Source organism: Lissotriton helveticus, chromosome 2_1 (assembly GCF_964261635.1).
Source record: "Lissotriton helveticus chromosome 2_1, aLisHel1.1, whole genome shotgun sequence".
NCBI lineage: Eukaryota > Metazoa > Chordata > Amphibia > Caudata > Salamandridae > Lissotriton > Lissotriton helveticus.
The window spans coordinates 198,636,252-198,649,469 of NC_136059.1; the positions used below are offsets into that span (position 1 = coordinate 198,636,252).

General features: G+C 47.4%; 1 protein-coding gene across 5 annotated transcripts in view; it reads left to right on the forward strand.

Annotated features, from left to right (window-relative positions):
• The window catches only part of UBAP2 (ubiquitin associated protein 2), a 1,803,012-nt gene that overhangs the window by 1,642,984 nt on the left and 146,810 nt on the right, over nucleotides 1-13,218 (forward strand). For all 5 annotated transcript variants that reach the window (XM_078674719.1, XM_078674718.1, XM_078674717.1 and 2 more), the window contains exon 26: nucleotides 11,927-11,994. In XM_078674719.1, the coding sequence (XP_078530845.1) occupies nucleotides 11,927-11,994 (68 nt within the window). The remainder of the gene's footprint in view (nucleotides 1-11,926; nucleotides 11,995-13,218) is intronic.

The window sequence follows — 13,218 nt, forward strand, 5'->3', positions numbered from 1 at the left end:
AAGGTGTGCAGGTTACAAGACTGAAAGGAGTAAATTTCACTATGATAAAGTACCGGAGTTCGGCTGCTGCGTGGCGATTAGTGACTGAGAGCTCCTGGACACGCTACTACAGAGTGCTGGGGTATCTCTTGCAAACGCTGCATGGCTCCTGTGCAGCCAACATGCAGGACATTCTGTGCCAGGTGAGTGTTAGGGGTAATTGGCCAATTTTCAATTCTATAAATTCCACCAGTTCCGTCGTAGCTTGTAAATACACACAATAGTTACAACTGACGTCAGAGCACTAGTGGGAAATGCTTTTCTTTGTGCTCTCCTGGAAGAAAGCTGACAATGAGTGCCCCCGAACGCGCAACATGTAATGTACCAAAGGGGGAGGGTGCCAGGCGTCCTCTGATTGAACTGATGTGGTTTGACCCATACAGTTGAACTGCAAGTAATGAGGTGCGAGAAACATCTTAGGAGGGGCTTTGGGGAGTAAGAGACAGGGCCGAGTCGCTTGCAGCACGTGGCTGCACGAAGCACTCACGATCCAAGCAGTTATTTAATAATATTGTTACACAGGCACATTGTGGAAATCAACAAAAGGAACCAATGTAGATTAACCAATAGTCTTTATTGATAAGACATAACTCCAGCGACCTCAGCCACAGCCTGACTTTAGACAGCCTCTTAACACACTGTCCCCGGCGCTCGCCTTGGAACGCTGGTCGCGGTGACATTCTAAGTGATGTCACCGCGAGCAGCTCCATTACATGCTGGGCGCCGGGGGTGCTTTGAAGAGGGAGATATCACACATCCCCCTTCCCTGCGGAAGGAAAATATTAAATACAACATGAACAACGAAATGCACAGGAAAACCATGAAAGGAACTAGATGGGTTGGTATAACAGCATGGACCCAGACCTGGTCGGGTGACGAACCACGGTGGGCAGATAGGCATGGGCTACGTCATAACATATTGATCAAAATGCCTGGGGGGTCTGGTCACTCTCCTGTTGGGCCTACAGCCTGGGTGAGGGCCTGCCGTCCTCCTCTTGGTGGTGAAACCAGGGTCCTGCAAAGAGTCACCCTCGCCATCCCATTCACTCTCAGTGTCTTTCTCTGGCGGGTGATATCTTACAACTCTCCCTAGGTTCCGTATCTTCCCCTCCTGTGTCTTGACTGCATTCTTGAATAGTTTGGTGATTTTTGTGGGACTGCTGTACCCTGACCAACTGGCCCTCCCTGTGGGAGACCTGATTTTGATACTATCCCCTACTTTGAATTCGACCTCACGTGTGGCCTTACGCCGGTCGTATCCTTCTTTCCTCTTTTGCATGGCTTCCTCTTGCTTCTTCACGCTCTCCGTTTCCTTGGTCCGGTCTGACCACCCCTTGTGCCACTCCATCCACCCTGGGGTCAGCTTGGTGTTGGGTATCCTGGCGCGGAGCAGCTCGAACGGGGTGACGCCCGTGGTCTGATGTGGCGTGAACCTGTATGCTTCTAACCGCCTCCACGCCTCTTCTTTCCAGCTTATGCCACTGGCCTTGGCCAACTGGATGCTCTCCTTGAGGGTCTTGTTAAATCGCTCGACCATGCCATTGGTTTCGGGGTGGTATAAAGCGCAACGCTTGTGTCTGATGCCTCTTTCTTCAAGGAAGTCTTCCATTTCCTTCGAGCATAGTTGTACCCCATTATCAGTGAGGATGTTGCTGGGCAGCCCTTCCCGGATGAACACCTCCTCTAGGAATCCGATGACTGTTTTGGTCGTGACCTCATTGACGAACTTTATCTCCGGCCACCGGGAGTACAAATCCACAAGCACTAAAATGTAAGGCGTCCGCAGTTCTCCATACATAGGGCCCACGATGTCTAATGCCAACTCTTCCCACGGTCCTGACGGGGGCGGCCTACACACCATGGGGGGTGTCTGTTGTCTCAGGACCTTGTCGCTGTTGCTGCACGGAATGCACTCTCTGATTCTCCTTTCGGTGACCAGGTCCATATTCGGCCACCACTAGCTCTCTCTGAGTCTTTGCTTGGTTTTGGTGATACCCAAATGCCCTTTGTGGGCTATCTCGACCAGGTTGTCTCTCACTGTTGCAGGTGGTACCAGCCTTGTTCCCCTGAATAGGCATCCGTCTACTATGCTGAATCAAAATAGACTAGGACACTTGTAACTACGTTGTGCCAAATAATAGAGAACCCTCATAAACGTTATGTTTGTTTGGAAGTGCGGTTTATTGTATTCTCCGCCCCACATAAACGTTTTGTGGCAAGCATCATTGGGTAATCTATAAAGCGTTATGCCAGCCTCAATCCTGAGGGCTACTCTGGAACAACGTGGCAGTGTCCAGAGATGAGGTATAGAATTCACCACCTTGAAGGTTTAATCGTTAATAAACAAGCATCACCTGTATTAATTTTATTCAAAGAAGGTGTAGTTTGTTATTTAAAAAGCGATTGGGTATACTTTTTGATCATGTTACTCGATCATAGTATATCTCTTAGAACATACACACAGTCAACATGTTTCAGCTCCCTAAGGCCCAGCCGGGTCTGTGGGGCTTTCGTCAGGACAAAACAATTTTAAAAAAGTACTCACACTTCTTGTGTAGTATTTGGGTGGTGGTATTTCTTATCCACCTATTTCTTTAATTGTGAGGTTATAAATTTCCTGCAAGGAATCAAAAGGTTAATTCTCAAGTAGTGATCTATACCTTAATATTTGTACTGCATATTCTTGCACCAAATAAATGTTCATCCAGTACTTCTGGGTTTTAAAGGAGTAAACAGTGGAAGGCGAATTACAATTACAGAATTAAAACAGTGAATTGTTGGCACATAAGAAAAGTAAATGTTAAGATGTAAGTCCTATATGGTGAGATGTAATGCAAAGGCATTTACAGGTACAAAGTCTTTGTAAATACCTCGGTCATAAGCGAAGGTTGGCCGCTTCGGGGGTTTCAAGACTAATAGTCTCAGGCTGGTGTGGAGACAAGGGGAAGACACAAGCAGAGAGAGCAAATATTTTTACTTCACTCAGAGCATTGAGAGATCGTTTAAGAGATCGTTAGCACTCTCTCAGACGAGGTTGCCGTTTTCGGAATTACAAGCGTGACACACACTCCATTGCAAGTTCTTACCTGCACAGATACACGTATTCCGCGTCTGGTGCTGGCGCTGCCCCCGGACGCGGAAATGCGTTTGCATCGTAGTTTTGTACTCTCTGCGCACTTCCTTGGTAAAAATCAACGAAGGACTAGTAAACTACATTCAAGTTGAGTGTAAACATTCAAACAGTTTCGAGTGTATCTTAAGTTAAAAACATCGTTTTTTGTACTTATCCTCACAGTATTTACTCGATTCCTTTTGTGAATACAATAATACAAAAGACGATGGGAATCGGGATTCGAGATGAATAGTTAACTAAATAGTAGAGATAGAGAACAGACTTGGGAGAGTTTCATTTAAGTCAGATACTGGTTTGTCCAAATACTCAATGCAGAAATTAATAAAATGTAAAAATACTTAATGCAAAATTATTATTTCAACCTTGGTGATTATTTACAATCCAATAACAACTGAACCCAGTAATAACTTATAAAACTTCCAGTTTTTAGAATTGGAATTTGGTAAATACTAAGCAAACTGGTGCCATGGGACAACATCGTTCAGCCCAAAAATGTGTGTTTTCAAACGGTCGACCCACCTCTGTTCTCGTTCATAAAGTACCTTTTCGGCATTTCCTGTCTTGTCTGTCAACATTTCTATGACAGTCCATTTAAGTTCTTCCACAGTATGGCCTGTTTCCACGAAGTGAATACAGAGTTTCGTGTTATTTCTCTTTAGTCGTATATTACTCTTGTGTTCCCCAATCCTTAATTTTATTTTCCTACATGTCATACCTATATATCTGCTTCCGCATGGACATGTGATCATGTAGATCACATGTGATGAGTTGCAATTTGTATGTTGTCTCTGGGTCCACATTAGTGTCTCAGTTAATTGCAAAGTTTTGGTCACCGTTGTTGAGTCACATACTCGGCAAGTACCACAAGGATAATGTCCGCTGATCGGTGTCATGTTGATGTTTCTTTCTATACTACTAGATAATTGTTTTCTCGGACGAGTGTGGACTAGTAGATCTTTCAAGTTTCTTGTCCTCCGATTGGCAAATCTTGGTTTTGGCCACTCCAGATTGCCTGAATTCAATATGCCCCAATTCTTATTCACTATCTTTTGGACCATATAGGTAGCAGGACAGTATGTCGTAACACATGTTACCAAATTTGGGACAGGTTCCTTTTGGTTAGTTTCAAGTAGAGATAACCTTGGTTGGTTTTTCGCTCTTTTTTGACATTTTGTTATCGTTGTTTTATTGTAGTCCCGATGTAGGAGTTACTATGGACAATTCATCTTTGATGGCCAGGAACGGCCGCAGGTTTTCCTCGCGTTTGTCACCATGCTTCCATCCGCCTTTTACTCTTGTGCAGATCTCCTCCAGTATCTTGTCCTCTCCCAATGCCTTCCTCCATGTTTCTTCTCCCAACGCCCTCTGGATGGTGCAGACATCCTCCATCTGAAGGCCATCCTCTTCTTCGTCCGTCTTCTCTTGCCTCTCTCTCGTTTCTTCATCTCTGACGAGTCTGGATAGACAGTCAGCCGCAAGGTTCTGTGTTCCTGGGACATACTCGACATTGAAGGTATATTCCTGAAGACTGACCACCCACCGCCTTATCCTGCTGGAGATGGCATCCAGACCCTTCTTACTGAATACTTCCACCAACGGCTTGTGGTCAGTTCGGAGGGTGAACTGGGTCCCCCACAGGAAATCCCTGAACTTCCCTACTGCCCAAGACACAGCCAACGCCTCCTTTTCGATCACCGAGTAGTTGTTCTCGGACTTCTGGAGTGACCTTGAGGCAAAAGCTATGGTTTCTTCTCCTTCTTCGCCTACTTGGGTGAGGACAGCTCCCAGCCCTTTGGCGCTTGCATCGGTGGTGACTACCGTTGCCCGGTTGGGTATATATGACTTCAAACTGGGGGCCTCTGCAAGTGCCCTCCTTACATCCTCGAACTCTCTCTGGCACTCCTGACTCCATTTGAATTCATTCTCCTTCTTCAACAGTAGCCTAATGGCGTATGTCCTTCCCGCCAGGTTTCTTATGAACTTCCCGTAGAACTCCAACATCCCCATGAACGACTTGATCTCGTCCTTGCCCTTGGGGGGTGTCAGATTCACGATTGTGTTTTGTAGTTCTGCCTTGGGACATATACCTTCAGTCGTCACCTTGTGCCCCAGAAAGTCCAACTCTGCACAGCCAAACACACATTTGTCATTTTTGACGGTAAGGCCTTGTGACTGAAACCTTCCAAGTACGCATCTTAGTCTTTCATCGTGCTCCTCATGGATCTTGGCGAACACGAGCACATCATCCTGGTAGCACATGACGCCTGGGATGCCTTTCAAGATGTTGCCCATGATTCTCTGAAACACGGCGGCCGCCGAGACTAGCCCGAAAGGCATCCTTCTAAACTTGTATGCGCCCATTGGTGTCACAAATGCTGTGAGTTCCTGAGACTCCTCGTGTAGTCTTATTTGGAAGTAGGCCGAGGTGAGGTCAAGAGTGGAAAATACCTTAGCCCCCTCTAGCATGCTCATCATTTGGGTGATGTTCGGTAAGGGGTATCGGTCGACCACAACCTCCTTGCTCAATGCCCATAAGTCAATGCAGAGCCGGACTGACCCATCCTTTTTCTTTGCTGCCACGATGGGTGCCAACCATTCTGTCGCTTCCACCGGTTCAATGATTCCAGCTTTGCATAGTTTCTCCAGTTCGGACCTCACTTCCTCCTGGATGGCAATTGGAAGTTTCCTAACTTTAGCCACTACTGGCCTGGTGTTCTCCTTCAGTCTTATTTTGTGGCAATAGTTTTTTAGGCACCCTAGTTCTTCTCTGAACACTTCCTTGAACTCTGTTACAACGTCAGCCTTGTGTTCTTGTATCTCTTGTATTAAGATCTGGGGATTACTGTTTGGATTCAAATAGACCCCTAGCTCTTTCTGTGCCTGCCAACTCAAAATGTTGTCTCCCACAGTGGACACGTACACTTTAAAGACCGTTGTTCGGTTGCTGTATCCAATTCTCCCTAGAAAATACCCTTTCATGGAGATGGGGCGACCAGCATACCCTCCAGGCCTCAAGTCCATTCTCCTCAACGTTATCTTTCCCTTAGACACTCGTGAGAACTCCTTTGCGTTGATTATGGTAATTCTAGAACAGGAGTCGAACAATGCTTCTAGGTCAACATCTCCTACTTTAATGGTGTCCTTGGGGCTACTGACCTGACCTCCCTCAACCTGCACCACTATCTCCTCACACGTGGAGTCGCTAGGACTATGGACTTGTATCTCTTTCACTTGCACTACTATCTCATCGCACACTACATTCGTCCTGTCTCTACCCTGTCTACTGACTCCTTGCCCGCTCTTGTAGTACTGCTTGAAATGTCCTTTCTTCCCACACTTATTATACGTGAATCTGAGAGCGGGGCACTCTTTGTCGTTAGCTAAGTGCCCTTGCTTGCCACACCTATAGCAGGTACCCTTGAATGATCCCCCTACTCTGCCCTCTTTCTGTTCTCTTCCCACTAACTTCTGGCCCTTTACCACAGACACTGCCTCACATTCCGTCACCACCTCGCTGACACTGGCCTTTTCCTCGCTTTTCTTTTCCCCTGCGTCCTGCTTTATCTCCTTGACGCACTGCAGCATATGCTCTACCTGTTTAGCTATTATGAGAACCTCTCTCAACGGTGGGTCGTCCTTGAGCCATAACTCTTCACGCACTCGGTCCCTAATTCTTTCCTCACTTGCGCCACCAAACTTGCACGTTGCAGCTAATTTCCTAAAGTCAGACACAAAATCTTCTATGGACTCCCCTTCCTTCTGTGCTCTTCTCCCAAAATGGTACCTCTCCATGATCGTGCTGGTCTTGGGGAGGTAGTGTACATCTAGTTGCTTCCTGCGCCCCTAAATCTGGGAGGTGATCTAGGACTTCCTCACCTTCTGCACCTAGATAATAGGCCAACAACGCAACTTTCCTCTCTAGACCAAGGTTAGGCCCACACACAGTGGCGTAATTTAGAAACACTTTCTTCCACTTTTTCCACTGAATTGTGGGTTCGCCTGGGGTGGTTAAGAAAAAGGGTGGAGGGGTCACGCTTTGCATAGTTGGACGCTAAATGTCTGTACTTGCACCCTCAGAAGAATGCACAGACCCTCAGAACCACAGTAGCACTTGTAAGCAGGTCTATAAGCACAAGCCACATGAAGCATACATTCTTATTTTGCCAGTTCTCCACCCAGCACACCAATCCTATATTACACTGCCAGCACCTACCAGGATGAACCCTACAGTCCCCCTTCAATTGCCCCGGGAACGTTAGTGAAAAGTACACAGTCTGTGAGGACTGGTGGTAGAACGATTTCCACCTACTGATTCTGCTCACATTGCCTTGTGGTAGTGTTTGTGTCACACTAAGCTCTATGAGACTGTGGATAGTCCCCTTTCTATGGTTACAGTTCCTGGTCTGGGGAACCAATGGGGATGAGCCTCCCTTCCTCTGCTGGCAGGGACTTCCTGTCGGGAAGACTTCGAGGGGGAGGCTTCTGTCGGGGCGGCGCTATCAATGAAGAGAGTGTCCCTCGGATAGCATACGTGGAGAAAGTCCTGCAACCTTCTTCTTCACGTCGGCCTCTGTGAGGCTCTGCCCAAAGTCTGCCGCGCTCGTTTGCCGACACCACCCTGGAGCTAGCGATGTGAGGGGAGAAGTCGGGGAATAACAGCGCCGCCAGAAGGAACCCGCTGCAGTTCGCGCTGACCTCCCGCAGCTGTCTCCCACGTATGGCGGCCCTCCTGACAGAAAACCAGACACTAGGCACTCGAAGGCGTTTGGTGACGATGGCGCAGCGCCCGACCTGGTAAGTGTCCGCCCAGCTCTGCCTGCCGCCTCTTTGCCTTGCTGCTCACCGGGTGCCTGTGCGCCGCCTCAGGCCTAGGTACCTCACTTCCCCACAACGCCGCACAATCCGAAAATACCGCCTGTGCCCGAATTGGCACACGAGGAAATCTCCTTCCCCAATTCCTTCCGTGCTTCAACACAAGACTCACACTGTCTCGAGACCTGCTGTGGGGATCGTTCACACTGCTACGCGAACTGCGAGGCAATTCTCCTTCCTCACTTATTCACCACAAACAGCTTTATCCGCTCTCCCGCTGTCAGCCGTGGACTTGCTCTCATACCGCAGTCGGCAACACTTACGGTCTCGCAGTCGTCCTTTCCTCCTTACTTTCCTGCTTCAGCTAATGACCTCGCTGTAGCTTCTTTAACTGGAGGTTCCTTTGCGACGCGATCCGTCTCTGCTTTGCCGGGCGTATTTCGTCAGCAGTCTGTTACTCAGATCTCAGCTCCGTTGCTCTGCTGCTACTACCAGCCAGATATCAATCTTCTTTTCTTGCGTGTTGAGGTCGCTGATTGTTCTTTTCCTCGTCGCCAGTGTGGAAATCAACAAAAGGCACCAATGTAGATTAACCAGTAGTCTTTATTGATAAGACATAACTCCAGCGACCTCAGCCACAGCCTGACGTTAGACAGCCTCATAACACACTGTCCCCGGCGCTCGCCTTGGAACGCTGGTCGCGGTGACATTCTAAGTGATGTCACCGCGAGCAGCTCCATCACATGCTGGGCGCCGGGGGTGCTTTGAAGAGGGAGATACCACACACATGTTCCAAAAATAGCAGGAAAGAGCATGAAACATGTTCGCGTGAGAGAAAAATAAGGCGAGACTAATACTGTTAAATCGTGTCACATTGTGTGCAATGTGAAGCGCCCACCAACTAATGAGTGTTTGCGATAGGTGACTGATTCTGATTCTGGACACTGGAATTTCAACATCTCTTCGTCTTTACATATATTATTTAACAGCACACAGCAGCTCACTGTTCACCACCTCCGTTCTCATCGGGCAAAAAGTAAACAACTTAGATCAGACACTTTGCAGGTAACGGATAGCAGCTTCTGTCGCACTCTTATAAAGGAAATTAATGCAAATCACATTTCTGCCCACCACTTTTAAAATCCAGCAGCTTTTACAGGCAATACGCAGTATAACAACCATATTGCTTGTGTGCTCTAATGCTATTATGTGATGATACTGAGTGCGAGAATTTTTAATGTTTATGCCCCAGTGCAATTCTTTAACTCCACATTTAGTATAATATGCGTCACTGCATAGCTGCGCTCCACTTAATAAACAGTCCGCTCCAAACCCCAAGTTAGTGCACTCTGTTTTCTCTTGTGGAATCTGAACTGTGCACTCGGTAATGCCGTTATTTTACCTCAATCCGCTGAGCTCTCCTCATGATGTTTGCATTGCCTCTTCGCGAGCAGCGAGAATAAAGTTACCTGTATTCCTACGCCCCTTATGCCGCATGCTCACTTGTCATTAGCCTGGTAACATTAATGCCCCCTTGCCTCCTCACCCCAGTTTCAGGTTGCACCACCATCAGCGAGATATTTGTGCTATCCTCTTTTGTTAAATGGAGACAGCTTCTGCACGGTTCTGCAAGTTCACCCCATTGATCTTGAGCAAGCAAGACACCCGATTGCTGAGATTGCCACTTGTTGAGACTGAAGTTTCAGTTCCACAGCCAATCACTGGCTAGAGCCCAGTCATGGAATGCTAGCCAATCAGAGGCATCAAAAGCGTCTGGAGCTCCCCCACTGCCTTTCTGATTGGCTGTGAGTCCCAGAGTGTCCACAGTCTGTATCATGTACGCAATTTAATGTCTACTTGTCCGTGGGACAAAATAGACATTTCTTCTTCTTGTCCGTGGTAAAAATGAACATAGTTCAGGCGTCGGGCGATATGATTTCCCCACCCCTGATCCTTTGTCACAGCAGCAGGGGTCAGTCCTCCACCAAACCTGTCCAGCCTCCACCTCCTTGCATGGAGATTGAGCGGTGACAATTGACCGCTTTCGACCTTCCTCCCAAAGTCTGTAATGTTATCTTGGCAGCCAGATGTCCTTCCACCAAAACGGTATACGCCTGTAGATGGAACACATTTTTTGCATGGTGCACAGCTAAGGCTGTGGACCCCTTTTCTGCCCCCCTTTTAGAGGTTCTCCTTTTCATTCTTTTTTTGGCCCAGCAGGGCTCTGCTCTGGGCACTCTTAAAGGCTATATTTCGGACTTTCTTCGGCTAAGTCCCCTATTGTAAATTGCTTCCTTTAGGGCATTATTCACTTGTTTCCTCCAACCCCTTTCGTAATGACCCAGTGGGACTTGAACCTGGTTGTCACCTATCTTATGTACGCTGCCTTCAAGGAGTTATATAATTGTCAACTCCGACTTCAACCCTTAAAAACTGCCTTTCTGGTTGCCATCACCTCTGCTCACAGGGTGGGTGAGCTTCAAGCCATTTTTTCCAAATCTCCTTTCCTGGCTGTTCATCCAGACAAAGCTGTCCTTCTCACTAGGCCTTCTTTCCTACCCAAATTGGTAACCTCTTTCCTCATAGGACAGACCATCCCTTTCCCACCTTCTTTCCGCCCCCGCATCCTTCTGAAGAAGAGGAGAGGCTTCACCATCTGGATCCAAAATTTGCGCTTTCATTCTATCTGGATTGCACAAAACAGTTCTGGGTGGATGACCCGCTCTTTATTGGCTATGTGGGCGCCAATAAAGGTAGGTCCGTGCAGAAACGAACCATCTTTCGATGGGTCATTCTTAACATCAAAATCTGTTACTCCTTAGCGAAAATGTAACCTCCAGTTGGGTTGTGGGCCCATTCCTCCAGGGCGACAGCAGCCTCTACTGTTTTGGGACATGGAGTTCCCCCTCTTTGACATCTGCCAGGCAGCTACGTGGCTTCACTGCACACATTTACCAAGCACTGCCACCTGGACAGCCAAGTCCGGAGGGACGGCTTCTTTGGCCATTCTGTACTCCAGGACTTTCTGGTGTGAACTTGGTTCGCAGACCCACCTCCGGGGTTGGTATTGCTGGGGTATCTATTCTAACGTGAGGAATCCATAACTAATTGTCTCTTTCAGATGAACAAGTTACTTACCTTTGGTAACAATATATCTGTAACAGACATAGATTAGTTATGGATTCCTCACCGCCCCACCCATCCTCCCCGTTCTGCAAACTGACTTCTGTGGTAAGGGACACCCTTTAGGGACCCTAGTGTTGTGCAGCAGTGCTCATTGTCTTCCAAGCGCAGACGCTTCTGGTGTGGAATGTAGTGTAAAGAACTGATGTCAGCGTGCCAGAGCGGGGTATAAGTAGATATAGCGACGTCATTCCGGCGACCACAACACCAACGACTAACTCGGAGTCGGACAACACCACCTATCGATGCGCAGAAACTACTGAGGAAACAATTCTCCGGATCCCGTTAGCCTAGGGGTCATTCTAAGGTGAGGAATCCATAACTTATCTATGTCTCTTACAGATATATCATTACCGAAGGTAAGTAACTTGTTCTTTATGAATAAAATCTGCCCTGCATCCATATCCGAACTTCCCATGTTCCTTCCGATAGAGGTGGCAATTGAGGTTTGAGAATTTACTTCATTAGGCATTTTGTAAATGGCACTGGAGAGATGATAGCTATTGTATCTCTCACTTAAACATGTCAGTGCGGTGTCTGATAACCCATTCAGCGCAGTCTGACCTTTGTATCTGGAAAAGTCTGTAGCACTCTGACGGGATGAGAGCAGTGATGTATGGTACCGGCTTCCTAAGTTTAATTATTTTGTCACGCTACCTCACATCTCTATGAGGGGAGAAATGAATTTTGAAGGTGAAGGATATTAAATGTGCCATCTTTTTAAAATCTCAACAATAACTACAGATTTTGTTGTTGCAGGTGTTTCTGTGAGCTCAAGTAACTCAGGAGTGCCTGATATCAGTGGCTCAGTCTACAACAAGACTCAGGTATGCTGCAAAATAAGTGGCACAGTATTCTGTGTTCGAGTATTGATTTGTCCAGGAAAGTGTAAATCTGGGACAAATGTGTATTTTTCTTATGGATATTAATTCTCCAAGATTCCTATATTGACCCCTTCCGAGACTCCAGTCTAAATATGGAAATATTTTCTTGGCCATTGTGTAGTAAAGTAGGATCTTTCTGCTATAGATACCCCCACTTTTTGCCTACTGTCCGTGTGTTTTGACTGTAGTTCACTGGGATCCTGCCATCCAGCACCCCAGTGGCAGTGTTCTCTCCTCTAAATTCTATGGGAAGTACTTTGTACACCCAACAATTTGCATACTGGGGTACCATTATAAGTCCCTATATATGGTACTGAGGTACCCAGGATATTGGCAGACCAGGTGTTCCCATCAGCTGCAGCATTTATTATGCCACCAATGGGGGCCCATGCAAACTGTCTGCAGAGCTGCCATTGCAGTCTAGGTGAAATGGTGCTTGCACCTTTCACTTTGGATATAAGGTTTCCTTTATATCCTGGTCACTGCACTTTTAACCTGTAAGTCACCCCGAAGGTAGGCCCTTCAGTCCAAGGGCAGTATGCATGCATCTACGTGTGTGGGTAGCACTACGTGAGCAGAGGTGCCCCTACAAAACCTGTACTCTATTTTCTGGGCTTTGTAAGTGTGGGACAGCCATTATAAGGCATGTAGTGGACACTGGCAAGTAGAGATATCCATCTACATAATGGCTACCCCTGGTCATGTTTGGTATCAAACTTGTCGGAATCATGGTACTACACCGATTCCAGTATTATTGCATGATACCATGTACTGAGGGGGCTGCTTAAGAGGGCCCCCATAGCGAACTGTAAAACCTTACAGGGTCTGCCTGGTAGCTCGCGCTCCTGCTGACCTTAGACAGTGTTCTCTCCCCTACCTCCCCCTGCTGATGAGCTTAACTTGGGTAGGGGAAGCTGAATAAAGGATTTCCTGCGAAGGAGAGTTGTGACCACCTCTCCTTTAGAATTAGGTAGGGTTGGTGTGCTTCCAAGTGCCACCAGACTGCATTGAAGGGTACATTTGGTGCCCCCGTGCATAAACCAATTTTGCCCAGTTAAGAATCCCTTGGCTCCTGCTCTCGCGCAAAACTACACAAAGGACTGAGGAGTATCCACCCCCTTGTCCAGCTCCTCCCTTGGTAGGTGCCCAAAGCTCCTCCAGCTGGCC